We start from the raw sequence: 25,555 nt of genomic DNA on the forward strand, positions 1-25,555 counted from the left end.
GTGCTTTTCAGGAAAAGTCTTCTCGCATACTCGAGAGGCAGGAGAAATGTCTGGCTGCCTCAAGGGACCAACTGCTCTTGTCCGTGAACCAAGATTGTGATCAGGAATTCTACATTCCATCTGTGGATTTACTCACAGCTCAGGTATGGCCACTCGACAATCAAGTCATACAGTTTCTCATTCTCATTTTTTTTTTCATGTTTATCATTTTCTCATTGTGTTACGTAAAGAATTTTATGTCAATTCAATATGCTGTCTTTTGCTTTTGACTTAGGATTTGCTGTCTTTTGAACTGCTTGACATCAACATTGTGCAGGAGCTAGAGAGTGTGCCAAACAACACTCCTGCAGGTAACCTTTCTGAAATCAGTCTATTTAATGTGTTCCTAATAATTATCATGGACTGCTCATATGGGCTCTGCATATTAATGTTGAGCAGGAGAGGTTAATGACCCCATGAAATCACAATTTGAGCATTGTGGATTTTAGTCCATGTCTTTTAAGTATTAAGCCATCATACGCTGCTGTACTCCTAAAAGCTGACGAAATTAACCTTTAGCAGATATACATATTTAAAATTTACAGTCTTTCTCTTCCAGGACTAAAAACAAAAAATATTGTTCATGTTGACTCATGTTGCACTACCCAGATTTTTGTCCAATCAAAGGCTCTTTAGAATGTGAATGTCCCTCCCCCAAAAACCACCTGTAACTGTCATTGTTCATTTCTGTGACGTAACTAAAGCATATTGGCTATTAAAAAAAAAGGACAACCTTTTCGATATGTCTCCTCAAAATGTACTGTTTCAATTGGAAATATGTTGAAGAAAACTGTGGTCTTCGAGTGATTTCATGGGGTCTTTAAATAAAAAGAATATAGACTTCACGTTCGGGCTTTAATTTGACGTCAAGTTCGTGGTTGTCGTACAATCTGACTTCATTTTTTGATCCTTCTTTTTCCTCTGTTTTTCTCTGTATATGTCTAAAGACATTACTCCATGCATATCACCTTTGCCCCATGATGGACCATTTCAGGAGAAACCAACATTGGGGCTGATCCAAAAAGAAACGAAAGTCCAACGAGTCAGCAGCATCCTGGGTAAACTTTTTCCCCCAAATATTTTTAAGTGCAAAATTTTAACATTTTGTTGGTGTATAACTGTAATTGATTATGTAGCTACCAACTGTTTAGATTTCTGTACATTTTCTAATGTCACTGTAACAGATGTGACCCAGAGGACAGAATTAGAGGGAATTCCAGCTCAAGAGAAAGGAGAGGAGAGCATCACTGGGCCTCAGTTTGTGAGTCCATCTATGATCCGCTCACTTTGTGAAGCTGCAGAACATGGTACACTTTGTGGGAGATGCCCAGCTAAAGGTTTGTTTTGTTGCTGTTAATGAACTGGTAGCAGTACTTCGCATGGAAGGTGCACAAAGATTAAATTTTATATAATTTCTGCCATCTTTCAGTTGTACGCCCAGCCCCCCAAGGTTCGGTGTCTCTTTGTGAGAGGAAAACAGAGAAAGTTCCAGAAACAGGGTTAATATCTGTTCCAGCCCCACTCAGAGTAGAGACAGCACGAGTCTCTGCCCCAGCTCCACCCCAGACAGAGACGGCTGAGATATCCGCTCCTGCTCCCCTGCTGATGATTCCAACAGAGCTGAATAGCACAGGTAACATCGAGAATAGGTATGTGCATGGGTAAATCGGCTAGTCAAGTACTCATTCTACACCAGATAGTCTGTGCCTTTGCCTGCTGTAGGAACGAGTTTCCCAGTGAAACCCACCTAAATCTCTCTATGACTGAATTAAAATGAATGCATTGGGTGGTACTGTCGAAATGGGATGACGTGTGCTTTCAGATGCATCCAAGTGTATAAATATTTTGATTCTTATTGGTATGCAATAAGAATCTTACTGCATGCATCATGCATCCTTAATTGAACAAACAATTAACAATATATTTTTTACGGCATTTATTAATCTTTGTTAATGTTAGTTAATAAAAATACTATTGGTCACTGTTAGTTCATGTTAGTTTATAATGCATTAACTAATATTAACAAATACAACTTTTGATTTAAAAAATGTTTTAGCATATGTTGAAATTAACATTAACTAAGATTAATAAATGTTTATAAGCTATATAAATGTTCATAAGTATTGTTCATTGTTAGTTCGTGTTAACTAATGTTGTTAACTAATGTTAACAAATGAAACCTTATTGTAAAGTGTTTTTTTTTTGTTGTTTTTTTTAAAGTTGCATAGGTTGTTTTGCCGATTTAACATTTGTGAATAAAACAATATAAATTTCACTTGCGACATACTTATTGTTTTAACTTATTTTGATATTCGACTAACTGATTACCCATTTTTTGTGTTGGAGTGCTTGATTTCAGAATTAATCGAAATATCAATCCCTTATTGAGAATAGTCTTTGCTTTCGGACTATTGCATAATCAACCAATTCATGTAGTTTTTTGTCATCTTGTGAATTTCAAATGTTGTAATTGTCTTGTAATTTTGGCAATCACAATAAATTGAATAGTTACTTAAATTATTTTGCTTATATTCAGATGAGGGTCACGAGTCTGACATTGAGCAAATCCTAGTGGAACCTGCAGGTGGGGAACAGGTAGAGGAAGGAGAGGAGGAAGTGGATAAGAAAGAGGAAGTGAAGAGTGCAGTAGCAGCTAAAGAAACCCGCAGCAGAACTTCATCTGCATCCTCAGAAGACTACATCATCATCCTTCCTGATTGCTTTGACACTAGCCGTCCTCTTGGGGAGTCCATGTACAGCTCAGCCCTGTCCCAGCCTGGAGAAGAGCCTGCAGAGGGATTGGTGGGAGTGGAGAAACTGGAATCAGTGAAGACAGCAGAGCTCCAGAGCCCCAGTGCTGCTACTGCAGATGCTAATGACATGCTCTGTGCCTCACAGACTCTGGACACTGTGCCACTAACTCCTGTGATTGTAGTGGCACCCCGGCCCTCAGCTAAATCCTGGTGAGTAAATAATAAATGAGCATGTTATACTTTGGGGTCCAAAAGTTTGATATCACATTAAAGATCTGGGATTCAAAATTTAATTTAAACCTGGAAATAGATAAAACGTTTTAGGATTTCAAAAACATTTTTTAATAAATGTTATGACGTAAAATGAATACCAATTATATGAGATTCTGCACTACTCCTTTGCCCAAAAGGTCATATTTTCTTGCTTTTATTGAAACGTACAAGATGCTCTATGTAACATTTGCAAATAATGCTGTTATAAAATGTATCATCAGGTTTTGCACAAATTGTGGAGTACATGGGGTCACTAAAGCAACAGGTACATATCGAATACTAAGAAATTCTGAAATTTTGCACTGAAATTGTTATGCTGATAATACCATTTATAATGTAAAAAGTTATGTTACATTATAAAAATGCAAACAGAAGCATTTTCAATAATGTTCACAAACTTTTGGACCCCACTAGAGGTCATTAAATAGCTTATTCCTCAACCAGTTGTGACTGTTTTTTGGGATGTAGATTTATCTCTTATGCAAACATTCCTTCATATACTCATCACTGCCTGAATGTTTTTTAACAACAACCTATGGTATATAGTAAAATGTAATGATCTTATTTTGTTTTTTTCACAGGTTTTATTAGTCTTAATTACAGTAAATAGGGACTCTGTTCTGTCAAGCTTGAAAAAGGACCATAAAACCCACAGTGAAAGTAATCAAATTTGTGTGATGTACAGTTGGTATTTCTTCTCAAATCAAATCAAAATGGCTATATTTTATAGAGGCAGGCCTGGCTCCACAGGGTGGCCTGGGTGATTCATCAGCTTGGCCCACCTTGACCACCACACCCTCCCCTTCAACTGTTTTGCCCACCCATTCATCAGCTCGGCCCTCCTTGACAACCACACCCACCCCTTCAACTGTTTGGCCCACCCGGGGGATCCTATGGCCCACCTTACATCTCGGAGCTGGAGCCAGGCCTGTATAGAGGCCTCATAGTCTTAACTTTTTTCCGATTAACACTTATTATTGATTCAGACAAATGAAACAGAAAGCAAACATATATACACAGAATCAACTTTTAACTCCCATTATTCCCTTTCCCACTCCCAATCCCCAACCCCACCCTGACCCTCAACAAATATCCCTGTGGTCCAACTTGAGAATACACACAAAACAAAACAAAAAGAAAACAAAACATATGTGTGTGTGTATATATATATATATACAGGTGCATCTCAATAAATTAGAATGTCATGGAAAAGTTCATTTATTTCAGTAATTCAACTCAAATTGTGAAACTCGTGTATTAAATAAATTCAGTGCACACAGACTGAAGTAGTTTAAGTCTCTGGTTCTTTTAATTGTGATGATTTTGGCTCACATTTAACAAAAACCCACCAATTCACTATCTCAAAAAATTAGAATACATCATAAGAATACATTCACATTTTTAGTGAATTGTTGGCCTTCTGGAAAGTATGTTCATTTACTGTATATGTATTCAATACTTGGTAGGGGCTCCTTTTGCTTTAATTACTGCCTCAATTCGGCGTGGCATGGAGGTGATCAGTTTGTGGCACTGCTGAGGTGGTATGGAAGCCCAGGTTTCTTTGACAGTGGCTTTCAGCTCATCTGCATTTTTTGGTCTCTTTTTTCTCATTTTCCTCTTGACAATACCCCCATAGATTCTCTATGGGGTTCAGGTCTGGTGAGTTTGCTGGCCAGTCAAGCACACCAACACCATGGTCATTTAACCAACTTTTGGTGCTTTTGGCAGTGTGGGCAGGTGCCAAATCCTGCTGGAAAATGAAATCAGCATCTTTAAAAAGCTGGTCAGCAGAAGGAAGCATGAAGTGCTCCAAAATTTCTTGGTAAATGGGTGCAGTGACTTTGGTTTTCAAAAAACACAATGGACCAACACCAGCAGATGACATTGCACCCCAAATCATCACAGACTGTGGAAACTTAACACTGGACTTCAAGCAACTTGGGCTATGAGCTTCTCCACCCTTCCTCCAGACTCTAGGACCTTGGTTTCCAAATGAAATACAAAACTTGCTCTCATCTGAAAAGAGGACTTTGGACCACTGGGCAACAGTCCAGTTCTTCTTCTCCTTAGCCCAGGTAAGACGCCTCTGATGTTGTCTGTGGTTCAGGAGTGGCTTAACAAGAGGAATACGACAACTGTAGCCAAAATCCTTGACATGTCTGTGTCTTGATGCCTTGATCCCAGCCTCAGTCCATTCCTTGTGAAGTTCACCCAAATTCTTGAATCGATTTTGCTTGACAATCCTCATAAGGCTGCGGTTCTCTCGGTTGGTTGTGCATCTTTTTCTTCCACACTTTTTCCTTCCACTCAACTTTCTGTTAACATGCTTGGATACAGCACTCTGTGAACAGCCAGCTTCTTTGGCAATGAATGTTTGTGGCTTACCCTCCTTGTGAAGGGTGTCAATGATTGTCTTCTGGACAACTGTCAGATCAGCAGTCTTCCCCATGATTGTGTAGCCTAGTGAACCAAACTGAGAGACCATTTTGAAGGCTCAAGAAACCTTTGCAGGTGTTTTGAGTTGATTAGCTGATTGGCATGTCACCATATTCTAATTTTTTGAGATAGTGAATTGGTGGGTTTTTGTTAAATGTGAGCCAAAATCATCACAATTAAAAGAACCAAAGACTTAAACTACTTCAGTCTGTGTGCATTGAATTTATTTAATACACGAGTTTCACAATTTGAGTTGAATTACTGAAATAAATGAACTTTTCCACGACATTCTAATTTATTGAGATGCACCTGTATATATATATATATATATATAAATATATATAAAATCACACACATTTAAAACTACACATCTCTCTCCACTTCCCCTACCCGAGAGCCTTCCAAAAATGCCAAATAGTGGCCCCATTTTTTATGAAATAAATCCAAGTTTCCATTCCCTCTATATGACATTTCTTCGAATGCCACCACCCTGCCCATCTCTATGCACCACTCCTGAAATGAGGGTGCTCCAGCCGACTTCCATCCCCTAAGGATGACCTGCCTGTTTTATGTATTTATCCCCTATATTAATGACCGCCCCATCACCTAAAATACAGAGTCTGGGGCAAAATGAAATTTGAGTGTCCAATACGTCACACATAAAACTCTGAACCCTCAACCAAAAATCTTGGATCTTATCACACCACCAAAAAACATGGGTTGTGTCCCCATCTTCTGATTGGCATCGCCAGTAGGTGGGTGTGTCTTTAAGACCAAACCTATACAATCTAGAGGGGGTCCAATAGAATAAATGTAAAATCTTAAATTGCATAAGGCGCACCTCTAGATGTAGACTTGACATTTTTTTAGAATCCTAGCCCACACTCCCTCCTCCAATACCAAGTTTAAATCTTTCTCCCATAATCTCTTGAGAGAAGTTGAAGCTCTGTCCCCCAGACTCTGAATTAGCAGGGAGTAATACACTGATGCCTCATGATTTTCCAAAAGCAGTAATCACCACTCCCAGAGTATCTGTCGCTTTAAGGGGGTGTATGCTACTCCCAAAAATAGTGCAAAGCAGGTGGCGCAGCTGTAAATACCTAAAGAATTGAGACCTGGGGATCCCAAAATGTTGAAGCATATTTTCAGAAGTAACACTCCACTCTCATATAAGTCACCGAGCGTATTAACCTCCCTCACATCCACTTTGTCCAGCAGAAAGGGGACTTATTAATACATCATTTTGTGTTCAGCCATATGCTTGAGGCAACATTTAAATAATTGTCTGAATTAAACACTCTGGACACTTTTGTCCATACCACGTGCAAATGCGAGATAATGGGATGTAACTTAACTTCTCCGGTTAGTTTGATAGAAAGGCTTTGCAATGGCAAAATAGGAGCAAGAACTCCCTGTTCAATACAAAACAAGGGAGGGGCTCTCTCAGGTGGAAGCAACCAATTAGCTAAATGTCTGAGACCGAATGCATAATAATAAAACAAAATCTTGGCCTAACCCACCTTTGTCAATTGGCCTATGCAACTTACTTAAATGTCATCTGGGATGTATACCATTCCAAATGAAGGACTTCGCTATGCTATCAAATTTTATTTGAAATAAGAGAGGGGGACATCTATAGGGAGAGATTGTAACAGGTTGTTCAGAATTTTGAAATACAGTTCATTTTGAAGCATTAACCTTCCCAATCATAGATAAATGTAAAGAAGCCCACCTGCCCACATCGCTCGAAAACATTTTAATTAAAGGGTCAAAATTAACTCTAACTAAATCACATAAATTTGCTGGGAATAAAATGTCCAAATACTTAATGCCCTGTTTGGGCCAATGAAAGGTGCCTGGTTGAAAAGCCATTACTGGGCAGTACGCTGTCAGCGCCAAAGCTTCGGATTTAGACCAATTAACTCTGTATCCCAAAAATCTAGAAAAGGAATTAATAATTTTGTGGAGGCAAGGCAAAGATCTAGTAGAGTCGGAGACAAATAATAAAATATAATCTGCGTAAAGCAGAAGCTTATGTGCCACACCTCCTGCCACCACCCCTGGAAAATCACCATCCTTTCTTATCACGACTGCTAATGGTTCCAAGGCAAGACAGAACAATAATGGGGAAAGAGGGCAACCCTGCCGGGTGCCCCTATTCAGAGTAAAATAATCTGAAATTAATACATTTGTTTGTACTGGCGCTACAGGGTGTCTATAAAGTAACTTAATCCATCCAATAAAAGTATTCCCGAACCCATATATTTCCAAAATCTTAAAAAGATAATTCCATTCTACCATATCAAACGCATTTTCGGCGTCAAGTGAGATGACAGTGACCGGAGTCTAATCATTCGCTACTGACCACATGATATTGATTAGATGCCTGATATTATCAGAAGAGCTGCGGCCCCGAATAAACCCCACCTGATCTATATGTATAAGAGATGTCATAACTTTACTTAATCGGTTAGCCAGAATGTTTGACAAAATTTTTACATTTAGCTAGATCAGGGAAATTGGACGGTAACTCTTACACTCACTTGGATCTTTGTCCTTTTTAAGAATCAGACTGATCCGGGCTTGTGTCATGGTTGGGGGAAGCTTTCCATTCTTTAATGATTCCGTATAAACTTCTAGCATAAGTGGAGCCAATTCTGTAGCATAAGATCTAAACAAATTCAGCGGCAAAGCCATCTGGCCCCGGAGCCTTGCCTGTAGGTAATGCTTCATTACGTCAATCTCCTCCAAGGTTATTTCAGAATCAAGAGAATTTTTTTGCTCAGTCGTCAGTTTAGGGAGTTCTAATGGTTCCACAAAGTTCCTAATATCTTCATCAGTGGACGAAGACGTGGAACTATAGAGATCAAGATAGAATTCTTTAAAAGCATTATTAATATCAGTAGCCGAGGTAAAAATTTCACCACCAGCATATTTCACTGAGGGAATGGTAGAAAAAGACTCTCTCTGTTTTATATATCTAGCCAAAAGTTTTCCTGCTTTGTCTCCCGACTCAAAATATGACTGTCTTGCCCTGAATAACCAAAACTCCACTTTCCACGACAAAATAGTATTATATCTGTATTTCAAATGGGTCAGTTCTCTGAGGCCATTAGACGACATTCGGCGCTTCAGCTCTGCCTCGGTACTTTTAATATTCTCTTCCAACTCCACGAGTTCACGTGCTTTGGATTTTTTGGTGAATGAGGCATACTGTATGATCCGACCCCTAAGAACCGCCTTAAGTGCCTCCCAAGCCACGCCTACAGAGGATACTGAGGACCAGTTGGTCTCCATATAAACATTGATTTCAGCCTTTAACATTTGTTGAAAATCAGGATTTTGCAAAAGGGATACATCAGAGCGCCAACTATGTGATTTCTTTTTCTCCATATGAGGCAACACCTCTAAACTCACCAGGGCCTGATCTGAGACTAAGATATTTCCAATTGAGCAATCAACAACAGATGAAATGAGGGATTTAGATATAAAAAATAAAAAAAATCTATTCTAGAATAAATCTTCTGGACTGATGAAAAAAATGTATAGTCCCTCCCAGATGGGTTCAAAAGTCTCCAAATATCTGTAAGACCAAGATTTTTACACATTCTGTGAAGCGTCAGTGTTGCTCTAGGGGGCTTACACACTTCTGCTTCATTATGATCAAGGACTGAATCCATCAAAAGATTAAAATCTCCTCCCAATATTATATCATGAGGGGTGCCAGCAGCTTGCAACATCCCTTCAAGATCTATAAAAAAGCCCTGATCATCAACGTTAGGTGCATAAACATTAGCCAAAATCAGCCTTTGCCCCTGAATTTCTGCTAAAACAATAATGACTCTTCCTGATTTATTTTTAGTCTGTTTGAGAAATTTGAATTGTAGATGTTTATTTATCAATATAATGACCACCCTACTCCCACTTGAGCCAGCGCTAAAGAAAACATGTCCACCCCATATCTTCCCAAATTTTTCAGCTTCCTGCGGGAAAGATGCGTTTCTTGAAGAAACACTATATCATATTTCTTACATTTAAGAAAAGAAATAACTTTCCTTCTTTTTATGGGGTGCCCCAACCCATTGACATTCCATGTGGAGAGAGACAATCCACTCATATTAACAATTGACATTAGAAAAAATAAATCATGTGTCAAAAACAAGATTATACAGACCACATTCCAACACTAGAGCAACAACCAAACCCTGAACTCCCCCCCGATCAAAACAAACAGAAAAAATAAAAATGTGCACATTAACCCCGCGCATGAGAGCGCCAACTGGCGTCAATCTCTCTAAACTCAAAAGGTCCATGTACGCATACAAGAACCCCCGCGACAACTTCGCTGTCGGATTATTCAAGGCTTCTGCACAAATTTTGTAAGGCAAAATTACATAACAGAAAATACTTTGTAAAACAAACCCCAGCCAATAGGCAGAATAAACACAAAGAACATGTAGACTCATTCACAGAACTGTCTTGAAGGTGTGTTCCTCCACAAAACAAATTCCAGCTGATATAAAGCCATTCAGTTTCCTCGGACAGACAAACAAGTGTTCAGTGAGCCGGCTGTTATGAGTGCAGCAGATGTAATCATTCTAATGTTTCTTAAAAATACTCCACAAAACAAACTCCAGCCAACAGGAGGCAAAGCACAAAGAACGATCATATTCATCCACAGCTGATCCGAAGGAGTGTTATTCCACAAAACAAGCTCCAGCCGCCAGGCAGAACAAACCCAAAAAAACCCCACAAAAAACAAAACAGATGCCCCGGTTTCTCGAATGGTCAAGTGTGTATTGAGTGAGTCAAATTCACTCGGAGACTGCATATAAAAAATTACTTACTCAGTCCGTCAACTTTATAAAAGACATCCTTTGTGTAGGCATGAAGATATTTTGCAGTCATTCTTAGTGTCCATTCTCAATCTGGCCGGGAACTTCAGTGTAAAAGCGATCATCCGTTCATGCAAAAGTTTCTTGAAGGAGTCATGCCACAAACAAACTCCAGCCGCTAGGCGGAGCCAACGCAAAAAGAAACAAAAATGGCGCCAAGCTTCCTCGGACAGCCAGAGTAAGCACAGCGAGTTAATCCATTCTGGAGCTACATGAAAAACCCCAAATGGCTTACTCACCCATTGTTTTTATAAAAGACAGTGCTTGCTTTGGACACGTAAATACCCTGCGACCATCCTTCATTTCTATTCTCAGTTTGGCCGGAAACATCAGTGCAAAAGCGATCTTCCGTTGATGTAAGAGTTTCTTAAATTCCTTGAATCGATCGCATTTCTCTCGTCACGTTCACAAAGTCCGGGAACAAGAAAATATTGTGATTCTTCCAAGAAAGCTTCCCTTTGCTCCTCGCCTTGCGTAGCACGAGATCTTTATCGGATGATCTCAGAAATTTGGCCAGAATTGATCGGGGCCTGTCTTCCATGTTGAGCAGACTTGGGAAGAGCTCGTCCAGGAATTTCACCATATCTCTGCCCTCTTCATGCTCAGGAATTCCAACAATTCGAATATTGTTCCTTCGATTTCTATTTTCGAGATCTTCCAGTTTTTCCAAAACATATTCCAAGTCTGTTTTGGATGCGGGCGGATTAGCGGATAATTCCCTTTCCGACGACTCCAAATAATCGATTCTTTTTTCAACATCTGTCACTCTTGAGACCAACTCAGAGAACTTTGCTTCCATCGCCGTAATCGATCGACGTATTGCAGTGAGATCCTCCAAGTCAGCAACAACCTTCGTCAGCATCACCGATATGTTGGACAGTTGACGCTGGATTTCATCTCCCAACGAGTCTTCCAAATCGAGTCCCCGGTCTGCAGGCCCAGAGGTTTCATCTTGAGCACGTAAGTGTCTTTTAATGTCTCCAGAGCCAGAGGATTTTGACTTCTTTGCCATGTTTACCTCAAAGAACAAATATGTACTGGGTGTAACAAATCTCACCGGATTATAACATGAAAATAATAAAAAAAACAGCAAAGTGCACAGAGCTCGTGGTTCACATGTCTGCTTCTTGCATAGCGTCACCATATTTCCAAAATCTTAAAAAGATAATCCCATTCTACCATATCAAACGTCTTTTCGGCGTCAAGTGAGATGGCAGCTGATCATTCGCCACTGACCAAATGATATTGAAGAAATGTCTAGCTGGATCAGGGAAATTGTACGGTAACTCTTACACTCGCTTGGATCTTTGTCCTTTTTAAGAATCAGACTGATCCGGGCTTGCGTCATGGTTGACGGAAACTTTGCATTCTTTAATGATTCTGTATCAACTTCTAGCAAAAGTGGAGCCAGTTCTGTAGCACAAGATCTAAAAAATTCAGTGGCAAAGCCATCTGGCCCTGTAGCCTTGCCTGTTGGAATTTTTTTGCTCAGTCATCAGTTTAGGAAATTCTAATGGTTCCACAAAGTTTCTAATATTTTCATCTGTAGACCAAGATAAAATGCTTTAAAATCATTATTAATATCAATGGCCGACAAAATAGTATTATATCTGTATTTCAATCGGGTCAATTCCCTGAGGCCATTCGATGACAAAAAATACATTCTATTCTAGAGTAAATCTTATGGACTGATGAAAAAAATGTATAGTCCCTACCAGATGGGTTCAAAAGTATCCAAATATCTGTAAGACCAAAATGTTTACATATCCTGTGAAGTGTCAATGTTGCTCTAGGGGGCTTGCGCATTTTTGCTTCACTATGATCAAGGACTGAGTCCATCAAAAGATTAAAGTCTCCTCCCAATATTATATAATGAGGGGTGCCAGCAGCTTGCAACATCCCTTAAAAAAGGGATCTATAAAGATCTATAAAAAAGCCCTGATCATCAAAGTTAGGTGCATAAATATTAGCCAAAATCAGCCTTTGCCCCTGAATTTCTGCTAAAACAATAATGACTCTTCCTAATTTATCTTTACTCTGTTTGAGACATTTGAGTTGTTGATATTTACTTATCAGCTTAATGACTCCCCTGATCTTACCCGAACCAGCACTATAAAAAAATGCCCACCCCACATCTTCCCAAATTTTTCAGCTTCCTGCAGAGAAAGGTGCATTTCTTGAAGAAAGACTATATCATATTTCTTATGTTTAGGAAGAGAAATAACCTTCCTTCTTTTTATGGGGTGCCCCAACCCATTCACATTCCACGTGGAGAGAGACAATCCACTCATATTAACATTTGACATTTTCACATATAAGAAAAAATAGATTGTGTGTCAAAAACAGGATTATAAAGACCACATTCCAACATTAATGCAACCCACAAAACCCGAACATCCCCCGGAACTAAACAAACAGAAAAAAGAAAATCATGCGCATTAACCCCACGCACGACAGCGCCAACTTCATCCATCCCTCCAAACTCAAACAGTCCATGCACTCCTACGGGAAACCCCGCAACAATTTTGCCATCGGATTGCTCAAGTCCGGTATTTCTATACACATTTTGTGAGACAGAATTACACAGCAAAAGAAATCTATAAAACAAACTCCAGCCAACAGGCAGAATAAACACAAAGAGCATATAGACTCATCCGTAAAACTGTCCTGAAGGTGTGACACTCTACAAAATAAACTCCAGCCGCTAGGCGGAACCAGCAAAAAAAAAAAAAAAGAAGCACGCAGATTTCTCAAAGAGTCAAGCGAATGTTCAGTGAGCTGGTCCACTTGGCTGCAACATGAGTGCAAGCAAATGACTTACTGCAAGACTTCGCAAGAAATACTCCACAAAACAAACTCCAGCCAATAGGCGGAATAAGCACAAAGAGCATGTAGATTCATCCATAAAACTGTCCTGAAGATGCGTTGCTCTACAAAATAAACTCCAGCCGATAGGCAGACCAGGCACAAAGAGCGTGTAGATTCATCCATAATACTGTCCTGAAGGTGTGTTACTCTACAAAATAAACTCCAGGTGCTAGGCGGAGCCAGCACAAAAAGAGCGCACAGATTCTTCAAACAGTGTTCAGTGAGCTGGTCCACTCGGCTGCAATTTGAGCACAACAAGACGACCCACTCACTCCACTGACTTTATGAAGGACGTCGCTTGCTGTGGGCATGTAAATGTTTTACGGCCATCCTTAGCATCTGTTCTCAATTTGGCCAGGAATATCAGTGCAAAAGCGAACTTCTTTTGATGTAAAAGTTTCTTGCATTCCTTGAATCGATCACATTTCTCTCTTGTCGAATTTGCAAAGTCTGGGAACAAGAAAATGCTGTGGTTCTTCCAAGAAGCCTTCCTTTACTCCTCGCTTCGCGTAACACCAGATCTTTATCGTATGATCTCAGAAATTTGGCCAGAATTGATCGGTGCCTGTCTCCCTCCGTGGATTGTCGAGCAGAAACTCTGTGAGCTCACTCGATTTCCAGCTTATGGCCTGCTATGTCGAGCAGGTTCGGAAAGAGCCCATCCAGGAATTTCATCATATCCTGTCCCTCTTCGCCCTCAGGAGTTCCGATGATTCGGACGTTATTCTGCCGGCTATGGTTCCCCATGTCCTCCAACTTCTCCCAGACACACTCCAAATCTACCTTGGTCGTTAGCAGATTAGTAGATAATTCCCTTTCCGATGTCTCCAGGTAATCGATCTGTTTCTCGACAACCCCCATTCTTGTAACCACATCAGTGAACTTCGCCTCCATGGCAGTGATTAATCGCCGCATTTCCGCACCTCTCCAACTAAATCAACTCCCAGGCTCGCAGCCTGCTTGGGAGCATCAGCTTGAGCACGTAAGTGTCTTTTAATGTCTCCAGAGTCCGAGGATTTTGAATTCTTTCTCTATTGGCCTCCTAGAACAGTTATGGAACAGAGTGTTTTGAATCTTATTGGTTTATTTCATTAAAAGTGTTAAAACTTGCAAAGTGCGCAGAGCTCGCTGTTCACACGTCCGATCCTCGCATGGCGTCATGTGACTCCAGTCTTAATTTATATTGATGTGAAATGTATTCATCTAGCACAGAGACACAAGAGCAGATGGAGAATGGAGCAGAAGAGCAGGAGGGGAGTGATCCAAGTGAGCCAGGAGACAAAAAGAGAGGTGAGTGGAAACACCATGGTATGTTAAAGCAATATACAATGGTTATTTTCATTAAAGGCGAAGTGTGTAATTTCTGCACCACTAGCATCATCAAACAGAATTGCCAAAATTATTAGTGTTTTATAAACACTTCCCCCCATCTTCCATTGTTCGGATAAATAGTCCCACCCCAAACTAAAGCCATTGGTTGATCTAATGTTGCCATCTCGGGCTTTAATAAGTATTGTTTATTGTTAGTTCATCTTAACTAATGTAATTAAAGGGTTAGTTCACCCAAAAATGAAAATGATATCATCATTAACTCATGCGATCCCAGATGTGTATGACTTTGTTTCTTCTGCTAAAAAAATAAATAATAATAAATAATGAAAATTATTTTTAGAAAAATATCTCATATATGTAGATCCATACAGTGCAAGTGAATGGTGACCAGAACTTTGAAGGTCCAAACAGCACATAAATACAGCATGAAATAATCCATACGACTCCAGTGGTTAAATCCATATCTTCAGAAGCAATAAGTGCGGGTGAGAAACAGATCAATGTTTAAGTCATTTTTTACTATAAATCCCCACCTTTGACCAGCCCCAACCAGTAGGTGGCTGAATGTGAAAGTGTAGATTAACAGTAAAAAAATACTTAAATATTGATCTGTTTCTCACCCACACCTATCATATCACTTCTGAAGATATGGACTTAACCACTGGAGTTGTATGGGTTCTTTTAAGCTTCTTTATGTCCTTTTTGGACCTTCTGAGTTCTGGTCACCATTCACTTGTATTGTGAGGACTTGCAGAACTGATATATTTACTAAAAAACTTAATTTGTGTTGAGCAAAAGAAATGAAGTCATACACATCTGGGATGACATGAGGGTGAGTAGATGATGAGAGAATTTTAGTTTTTGGGTGAACTATCCATTTAACTAATGTTAACAAATGGAACTTTATTGTAAAGTGTTACCCAATTCTTATATAAGTAATATAGTTATTTAGCTTAACTGCAGGCTCTGCAAATTAATATACAGTAGAATAGAACTAGTGTGAATATATCGACTATGTTAAAAAGCTTCATTGTGGCTCATCCAGTCAGAATTTAGAGCCGGAAATATTTGTTTCATGAAAATACACACACACTCAATGAAGACATGCTTGAGAGTTGACCTGTGTTTTTTTTTAAATAGATTCTGAGCCCAATCAGTCTGACCCAGAGAACTCATCAGTATCTGTAAAGTCTGAAACAGAAGAGCTCAGGTAAGTCACGCTGCACAGCACACAACCACTGTAGCTGAGTTTCATGTAGTCTATATTACTGTACATTGGGCTCAAGAATCTCTCCCTCACTATGTCAGTGTTTCTATTACTCTCATTCTCACTGTCTTTCATTTCTGTCCTTATCAGGGCTAATAGCATTACAGGTGGATTAGTGAAAGGTGCCCTATCTGTGGCAGCATCTGCCTATAAAGCTCTTTTTACTGGGCAGACTGGTTCTGAGAAGGTGAGATTACATGTTGCTTTAGCGTTTCATCTGGTTTAAACAGTAACTCAGCTGGAGAAGAAGTATTTGTAAAAATGGAAGAATCTTGTATAACGATGATATCTAACCTATGAGGGAGGCATATATACAGATTCACTGTTCTACCCAATTCTTATACATATTATTTTACATTTTGTCCTTTGTATGTGTTATAATTGGTTAGTTAATGTGTTGTCATAAACAATGCTGCTGAGATTGTTACCATGTTCAAAATTTTATAAAAGACAATTTAAAAATCTCATTTATTATTGAGTGGCTGTAGTTCAAGACAATCTATGCTGTTTTTGCTATACTGTACACAAATGAATCATTTGGACTAGTATGTTGCACACTTTTCTTAATCAAATCTATGTCAGACCCTTAAGAGTTTAACTGTGAAACATTCTTGTTTTGGGTGTGTAGCTCCCAGAAGACGCAGCTTCTCATGACGCCATGATGGCTGTGCTGGTAGAGATGGGCTTTGGTGACCGAGCATTAAATCAGTGTCTTCTGCAGAAACACAACCACAACCTGCTGGATGTGGTTAATGAACTGGTGCAGATGACTGACAACGACTGGTACACAACACGCTACTGAAATGCAGATAAATTATTTCTTTCTATTTCTTTCTTGTTTTTATTTTTTTATTTTTTTTTGCTGTTTATCTTTCTCTGTGCAATCAGAAGCCCATTCCATAATACAGACTCTCTTATTCCATTTGGGTTGTCAAGATGGTGTGTGGTTTGTATGTGAATATGTCTGCTCCAGTGTGTAATGGATAATCATTAGAGAACCAGTTCATCACCATAATAACTGTGCTTGTTCAAGTTTGTTGTTAGTGGGCATTAATATTATCACAAAGATGATCATAGGTAGCTAAGAAACACTAATGGTGAAGGATTATTCCAAAACAATCCAAAAATATGCCATGCTTCAAATGAAAACCTATGATATGATGATTTGGAAGAATCGTGTATTAAACCACAAATCATTCTAATAGTTATGCAAGTATTAAAAAAGCTTTGCAATGTGACTGATTGTTTATAATATTTAAAATGGTTTCTGTTCCCAGGAAAAGAGCAGGTATTGGAAAAGTGCAATAGATTTGGCTTTGTGTAGACTATGTCTTAATCATCAGCCAAGACCAAATAGAGAAAGGCTTCTTAGAATTAAAATAACTTGTGTCATCTTAACATGGACACAAGATGACGAAATTACTCTTAACTGGAGAAGTCAATGTTATGTTTAGTGTGTATGTTTTGTTTGCTGTAATTATAAGCTCTTCTTGCTTATATGTGGGAATTATTATTATATTGAAGACCATTGACTTGTTTATGAAAGGTCCACAAAGTAGGGCACATATTGCACTAAGTGAATGCGTTGGCATTCATGTCCATTGTCCCAAAAGATCATGGCTTGAAGGCATTTTATTTAAACAGTTTAAACGGGACTGAAATGGACAGTGTTTTGTGTTTTAATTACGCTTTGAATGTTTAAGGACAGCAAAGGCAATCGTAAAATATATTCAACTCCTGGGAATGTCTCGTCAATGAAAATGATGAGACATATAGTTAAAAAGTACTTGTTTGTTTATTCCAAAACCAGAAAATTGAATCATGCAAATTATATATATTTTGATAATTAAATAGCGCTTGTATTTAGTGTAATGAAGAATGTATCGCAAAGCTTTTCTTCAATGGGAGATGTTAAAACTAACTAATGTCTGGAGTGTGAAAATTCCCTGTAAAACATGAAATTTCCCAATTTGTTTTATCAATGAAGATAACATGTTTGATAAAGTGTTTATGATTGTTAATTGGATGTACAAGTGGTACATCCATAATTTAACAATCACCTGCTTGTATTCCAGTGCTAAGGTTTATCTGTGTATATGTTTTAGCACATTACTTTACTGCTTCCATTGGAAAAATGTAGTTTGGTCTTGGTGCTCGCAGAGGTCAGTAGAGGTTTTAGGTTGAACTGTCTGGACCATGTGATTCTTAAATATATTCCATAGAGACAGACTTGCCTCACTCTGTGTTTGATTGCTGAATGGAGTATTCATAGTGTCTCTGCTTGTGTTATTTCATGAGCCTGCATCTAATGTACACATCTCTCTGTAATAAATATCCTAATAATAGTTTTACTTTGGCTCTGTTTCTTAAAAAAATTGTTAAATACAACACAATTTCCAAAGTAAAAAACACTCAATTTTACAGTAGATGGTTTGGATGGTTTTCACACATTTACATATTTATAGGCACTGATATGAGTGTAGAACCTGTACCAAGACCATAAATTACACCATCATTAGGCACAATGGTGGAAATGAAGACATAATTCCAGCAAGATCTACTCATACATTTTTTGTACAGATAGAAAACAGCATATTAAATGAACTGCAAAAAGCCTAATTATCCGCTTCAAAGTAGAAAAAGAGAAGTGCCCTGCAGTGTGAAGTGATTATTTAGCATGAGAAAAACTTTAACCATGAGAAGTGACTTAAGTGTTTAAGATGTGAAACATGCCATGCTCTAAATAAACAGTGATATATATACTGACAAACCATGTCAGACCCAAATACCACTTAAACAAATAGAGGAACATTTATTTGACAGACACACAAAAAAAAGGGTGCATTGAGACAAACATAATAAAATAAAATAGAGAGTGCATACATTTTCATTCTGTTAGCACAAGTAAAATATATAAGACAATATCAGTAAATCAAAATTATAAATCCATCAAGATGATTAATAGTCCTTTGTTGAACATGCTAACAAATGAGACATAGCACTGCTGATCCAGCATTATGACTAGAGGAAGAAGGCAGTAGCATATATTTCACCTCAGTTTTCTCTGAAAATGACTGTTGTTACCAGAAAAAACTCATTATAGTCACTATTTAAAGATTTTGGAAATACTTAGTGGCTGGTTCCTTTTTCGAGTGGCTGGTTAGCTGTTCAAAAACAGTGGGTCATCTGGTCGTGGATGCACTAATGCACCCTGTCATTGTGACCAGAGTGGCAGAGAAAGGAGAAAATTCAATAAAATGTAATCAGCAACCTAGGATCGCGACAAGATACATTTTCATTTATCTTTTGACTTTTTAATTTGATGTACTATGAAAACGTCATGGTTACTGGTGTAACCTCCGTTCCCTGATGGAGGGAACGAGACGTTGGTGTCGATGTAGTGACACTAGGGGTCACTCTTGGGAGCCCGAGACACCTCTGGTCTTTGATAAAAGGCCAATGAAAATTGGCGAGTGGTATTTGCATGCCACTCCCCCGAACATACGGGTATAAAAGGAGCTGGTATGCAACCACTCATTCAGGTTTTACGCTGAGGAGCCGATATAAGGTCCGGCCATTTCAGCGGGTAGTTCAGCGTTGTGGCAGGAGGGACCAACGTCTCGTTCCCTCCATCAGGGAACGGAGGTTACACCAGTAACCATGACGTTCCCTATCTGTCACTCACTCGACGTTGGTGTGAGTGACAGATAAAGCACAAAATGCCACAAGGCTGAACTGTGTTACGTGAACTGGCGGTGTGTGGTGGGCAGACTTGCTGTGTGCCTCATAGCCAGCACACCAGGTCGACACGTAACCTCCCCCAACACAGTTATGAGTGTCGAACGGCCCTTTTTGGGGACAAGTCGACTACCCAAAGATAGAGACAGGCTTAACCCAGTCATGGCCTCTTTCCCCTTCTCTTTTTCCACTCCCTAAAAAAGAAGGGGGATTATCCGACTGGGCCGCCAGGTCTAGTCGGGGGGTGTCCCTCCCAAGGGGAGGACACCGCGGAGACCACACCTCGCCCCAAGAGAGGGGGGGATATTTAAGTGGAAGAATACATCACATGGTCTTCCCAACCATGTGGAGAGCCTTCAAGGTAGATCCTACCCAATGGGGGAGGAGTTACTACAACATGGAGACTGAGGGGCTCTGCCCAAGGAAGACGCAGTTTGCCAGTAGGGAAACGAACTAGCGGAAGATATAGATCGCATGGGGTTAGCCTTACAGGGAACCGCCACATGCGGAGCACCTACCCCAGAACTGGGCTCTTAGTTAGCGCGTGTACTGGGCCGGCAGCGAGTCTCTCCGAAAACTCGACTGCCACAGGGCTCGGAGGAAGTCAACCAGGGAACAACCTTTGTGAACACTACTGGGAATTAACAGCGCATGTCTTCAGCTCAAAAGGAGGTGGAAGGCGCTATGTGCAAGCGATACACCCGGCCGGCTATCCCGGGCTTATCCGCTTGTGTTGCGTGCCACTACCTGGGACGAAACCGGTTCCACCCGGAGGTTGTAGAACCTTGCAAAGGTGTTGGGTGTTGCCCAGCCCGCTGCTCTGCAATGTCTGTTAGAGAGGCACCTCTGGCCAGGGCCCAAGAAGCCGCTACACCACGAGTAGAATGGGCTCGTAGCCCTACCGGGGGCGGCATGTTTTGGGCAAGACATGCCATAGTTATGGCGTCAATGAGCCAGTGGGCGATCCTCTGCTTGGAGACAGCGCTTCCTTTCCGCTGTGCACCGAAGCAGACAAAGAGCTGCTCAGAGAGTCTAAAGCTCTGCGTGCGATCCAAATAGATGCGCAAAGCGCACACCGGACACAGCAACGCCAGGGCTGGGTCTGCCTCCTCCTGGGGCAGCGCTTGCAGGTTCACCACCTGGTCTCTAAAAGGAGTGGTGGGAACCTTGGGCACATAGCCCGGTCGGGGGTCTCAGGATCACGTGAGAATAGCCCGGACCGAACTCCAGGCACGTTTCGCTGACAGAGAACGCTTGCAGGTCACCTACCCTCTTGATGGAAGTGAGCGCAGTCAGGAGGGCAGTCTTCAAGGAGAGTGCCTTAAGCCCGGCTGACTGCAAAACTCAAAGGGGGCTCTCTGTAGACCCTGAAAAACTACAGAGGTCCGATGAGGGAACAAGGCGTGGCCTGGAGGGATTCAGCCTCCTGGCGCCTCTTAGGAACCTGATGATCAGATCATGCTTCCCTAAGGACTCACCGTCGACTGCGTCATGGTGTGCTGCTATGGCAGCAACGTACACCTTCAAGGTGGAAGGGGACAGCCTCCCTTCCAACCTCTCTTGCAGGAAGGAAAGCACTGATCTGACTGCGCACCTCTGGGGGTCTTCCTGATGGGAAGAACACCACTTAGCGAACAGACACCACTTAAAGGCATACAGGCGCCTCGTAGAGGGAGCCCTAGCCTGAGTGAATGTGTCTACCACTGCAGGTGGGAGACAGCTTAGGTCTTCCGCGTCCCGTCCAGGGGCCAGACATGGAGATTCCAGAGGTCTGGGCGCGGGTGCCGGATGGTGCCCCTTCCCTGAGAAAGAAGGGCCTTTCTCAGGGGAATTTGCCCGGGGGAGCTGTCACGAGGAGCGTGAGGTCCGAGCACCACGTCTGGGCGGGCCAGTAGGGTGCTTACCAGGACGACCTTCTCCTCGTCCTCCCTGACCTTGCACAGGGTCTGTGCGAGCAGGCTCACTGGGGAAAACGCATATTTGCGAATGCCAGGGGACCAGCTGTGTGCCAGCGCGTCTATGCCGAGGAAGGCCTCGGTGAGGGCGTACCAGAGCGGGCAGTGGGAGGATTCTTGGGAGGCGAACAGGTGCACCTGTGCCTGACTGAATCGACTCCAAATCAGCTGGACCACCTGAAGGTGGAGTCTCCACTCTCCCTTGAGGGTAACCTGTTGTTACGGCGCGTCCGCCGAAGTGTTGAGGTTGCCCGGGATGTGAGTGGCTTGCAGCGACTTGGTGCTGCTAACTCCGTTGGAGGAGACGGCGGGCGAGTTATGACATACAGCAGGAGCGCAGACCGCCTTGGCGGTTGACATATGCTACCGCTGCCGTGCTGTCTGTCCGAACTAGCACGTGCTTGCCCTGGATCAACGGCCGGAACCTCCGCAGGGCGAGCAGAATTGCCAGTAACTCGAGGCAGTTGATGTGCCAACACAGCTGCGGACCCGTCTAGAGGCCAGCAGCTGCGTGCCCGTTGCAAACAGCGCCCCAGCCCATTTTGGAGGCGTCAGTCGTGACCACGACGCGCCTGGAGACCAGTTCTAGCGGAACACCTGCTCGTGGAAACGAGAGGTCGGTCCAAGGGCTGAAAAGACGGTGACAGACCGACGTAATGGCCACGCGGTGTGTCCCGTGGCGCCATGCCTGTCTCGGGACTCGAGTCTGGAGCCAGTGCTGAAGCGGCCTCATATGCATCAACCCGAGCGGGGTGGCCACCGCCGAGGACGCCATATGCCCCAGGAGCCTCTGAAAATGTTTCAGTGGAACCGCTGTTTTCTGTTTGAACGCCTTCAAACAGGCCAGCACCGACTGGGCGCGCTCGTTCGTAAGGTGCGCCGTCAAGGAGACTGAGTCCAACTCCAAACCGAGAAAAGAGATGCTCTGAACCGGGAGGAGCTTGCTCTTTTCCCAGCTGACCCGAAGCCCTAGTCGGCTGAGGTGTGAGAGCACCAGGTCCCTGTGTGCGCATAACCCGTCTCGAGAGTGAGCTAGGATTAGCCAGTCGTCGAGATAGTTGAGAATGCGAATGCCCACCTCCCTAACGGGGCAAGGGAAGCCTCTGCGATCTTCGTAAAGACGCGAGGAGACAGGGACAGGCCGAAAGGGAGGACTTGTACCGATACGCCTGACCCTCGAACGCAAACCGCAGGAAGGGTCTGTGTCGAGGAAGGATCGAGACGTGAAAGTACGCATCCTTCGGGTCTACCGCCGCGAACCAATCTTGATGCCGGACGCTCGCTAGAATGTGTCTTTGCGTCAGCATCTTGAACGGGAGTCTGTGTAAGGCCCGGTTCAGTACTCGCAGGTCCAAGATTGGCCGCAACCCACCGCCTTTTTTCGGTACAATGAAGTAGGGGCTGTAAAACCCCCTCTTCATCTCGGCTGGAGGGACAGGTTCTATCGCGTCCTTCCGTAGGAGGGTAGCGATCTCCGCGCAAGGTAGCAGCGTTTCCATCTTTCACCAAGGTGAAGTGGACACCGCTGGACCTGGGCGGATGCCCAGCAAAGTGAATCGTGCAGCCGAGTCGGACGGTCCAGACCAGCCCTCGCGACGGACTGGAAAGCGCAAGCCATGCACCCGAGTTCCGCGCAAGGGGGACCAAAGGGACAACGTCATCGGATGTACCAGCGGGTGGGGCCTCGCGGCGGGGCGGAGCTTGAGGTGCCACACCACATCGTGGCCGTGCTGAGTCCGAGGACATCGAAGCACTTACCTGGCTCCTTGTGACCACCCCCGGAACAGCCTGGGACGGGGGAGGAAGAGGCCTGTCCTCATGACCCGTGGAGACTGTCACATCGGGGGTGGATTTGTGCCACAGCTGGGCGCTCAGGGCGGGAGACCGCCGCTGGAGCGCCAACCTGCCAAATGGAGTGGTGGACGGTGGTCGTGATGCCAGCCGTACACACCGAATGTGTGACCCAGGGAACAAGGAAACCACTCTTGCGGAGCTCTTGAGTACTGCAGCCACTTGGGCATGCAGCGCAATTAAATGCAAAAGGTAACAAAAAGAAGATCTGCTTACCAGCTCCAGAGCAGCGGGTTTCGTTGTCCCTGGGTCGCCCGTCTCAGGGGCGCTTCGAAGACCTCCGTGGGTTCTTCGGTGCCGGCTGTGAGACGGGTGGCGTCGGCTTCCTGCGGTGGGCTCCACGCCGGGGCCGGGCCGGAGGGGCGGGCTGCGGCGGAGCCGGTGCAGTCACCGCAGGGGGACGCCCTCGGCGATGAGTAGATGGGGGATCTTGAGCCACGCCGGGGCAGGACAAGCCGGCTAGCATCCATCTACTGCTCTACCATCGAGAACTGCTGGGCAAAGTCCTCGACAGTGTCGCCGAATAGGCCCGCCTGGAAAATGGGGGCAGCAAGGAATCGTGTCCTGTCGGCCTCACCCATCTCGACCAGGTTGAGCCAAAGGTGGTGCTCCTGGACCACTAGTGTGGCCATCGTCCGCCCGGGAGACCGCGCCGTGACCTCCGTCGCTCGGAGAGCGAGGTCGGTCGCCGAGCGCAGTTCCTGCATCAATCCCGGGGCGGAACTACCCTCGTGCAGTTCCTTTAGCGCCTTGGCGGACTTGCAGGAGAGCCATGGCGTGCAGGGCGGAGGCGGCTTGTCCAGCAGCGCCGTAGGCTTTGACCGTCAGAGACGACGTAAACCTACAGGCCTTGGACGGGGGCTTTGGGCACCCACGCCAGGTGGCGGCGCTCTGCGGGCATAGGTGCACCGCGAGCGTCTTTATCCACCGGGGGATTGCCGAATAACCCTTGGCCGCCCCACCATCGAGGGTAGTGAGAGCGGGGAAGCTGAAAAGATCGGGACCGGGCAGTAAAAGGTGCCTCCCGCGATCTTGTCAGCTCTTCATGCACTTCCGGGAAGAAAGGAACGGGGCGGGGCGTGGCTTTGAGCGGCGCCGCGAGCCCAGGAACCAATCACAGAGCCGTGAGGGTTCAGGGAAGAGCGGTGAAATCCACTCTAACTGACGCTCGCGGCTGTCCGGGAAAGCATGTCGTCATCTCCGCGTCAGCCTGTGACTGGGCAATCGACCCCGAAGGGAGGAGCCCAGCCGAGGCTTCCGACTGGACGAGCCCGCTCTCCGATGCTGCGCTCGAGAGCTCATCACTTTCGCGGGCTCCGAATAAGAGGTTGAACTCGCCGTGAGACGAGCCGGCGGACTCACCCGGAAGCCCGATCGGGGCAGACGAGCGTGCTGGGGAATGGGAGGTCCGCGGGGGGATACCCGGCGGAGGCGGTCCCATTGGGGTCCCCAAATCGCCCCCAGTGCTAGCCGCGCTGGCCTCAAACCCGTGGGTAAAAGGACCGAGGCGGGAGCCTCTGGGGTGGCTCGCTTCCTTACGAAGGCGAGCCGCGACCGCAACGTTGCCATGGACACATTCTCGCAATGAGAATGTGACCATCCACGAACGCTGTCTCCGCGTGAGCAGTGCCCAGACACGAAAGACAGTGATCGTGACCGTTAGAAGGCGAGAGATAACGAGCACAACCAGGAATAACACACAATCGGAAAAGCATCTTTAAAAAGACGCGTCTTTAAAAAGACGTTCCGTGTGTGCGCTCTTTTAGAGAAATATATACTCTTTTAGAGGGGAAAAATGCTCTTTCAGAAAATATACTCTCTAGTTTTTCTGCCGAAGCGCCCAGGGGCGTTCTCTGCAGTGCACCAGTGCAGAGGAGGGAGAAGCCGCTGAAATGCGCCGTCAGATCCAGCAGGTGAATGAACAGTAGTATTCAGCTCAATGAGCATGACCGTTCGGCTCCGAAGAGAAAATCTGAATGAGTGGTTGCATACCAGCTCCTTTTATACCCGTATGTTCGGGGGAGTGGCATGCAAATACCACTCGCCAATTTTCATTGGCCTTTTATCAAAGACCAGAGGTGTCTCGGGCTCCCAAGAGTGACCCCTAGTGTCACTACATCGACACCAACGTCGAGTGAGTGACAGATA

At 43.7% G+C, this 25,555-nt stretch overlaps 1 protein-coding gene across 5 annotated transcripts in view; it reads left to right on the forward strand.

Moving 5' to 3' along the window:
• Window positions 1–18,208, forward strand: part of LOC127452284 (next to BRCA1 gene 1 protein-like) — a 37,866-nt gene extending 19,658 nt beyond the window's left edge. For 3 of the 5 annotated variants that reach the window (XM_051717638.1, XM_051717639.1, XM_051717640.1), the window contains exons 12-21: window positions 12–143; window positions 275–350; window positions 987–1,097; window positions 1,224–1,376; window positions 1,469–1,672; window positions 2,576–3,002; window positions 14,472–14,554; window positions 15,737–15,806; window positions 15,954–16,050; window positions 16,492–18,208. In XM_051717638.1, the coding sequence (XP_051573598.1) occupies window positions 12–143; window positions 275–350; window positions 987–1,097; window positions 1,224–1,376; window positions 1,469–1,672; window positions 2,576–3,002; window positions 14,472–14,554; window positions 15,737–15,806; window positions 15,954–16,050; window positions 16,492–16,665 (1,527 nt within the window). In that variant the 3' untranslated portion in view covers window positions 16,666–18,208. Of the gene's footprint in view, window positions 1–11; window positions 144–274; window positions 351–986; window positions 1,098–1,223; window positions 1,377–1,468; window positions 1,673–2,575; window positions 3,003–3,286; window positions 3,331–3,646; window positions 4,151–14,471; window positions 14,555–15,736; window positions 15,807–15,953; window positions 16,051–16,491 lie in introns of those variants that run through there. The other 2 variants (XR_007899229.1, XM_051717642.1) reach the window with 2 other exon arrangements.
• Window positions 18,209–25,555: the final 7,347 nt, after the last annotated feature.

Source organism: Myxocyprinus asiaticus, chromosome 14, assembly GCF_019703515.2.
Source record: "Myxocyprinus asiaticus isolate MX2 ecotype Aquarium Trade chromosome 14, UBuf_Myxa_2, whole genome shotgun sequence".
Taxonomy (NCBI): domain Eukaryota; kingdom Metazoa; phylum Chordata; class Actinopteri; order Cypriniformes; family Catostomidae; genus Myxocyprinus; species Myxocyprinus asiaticus.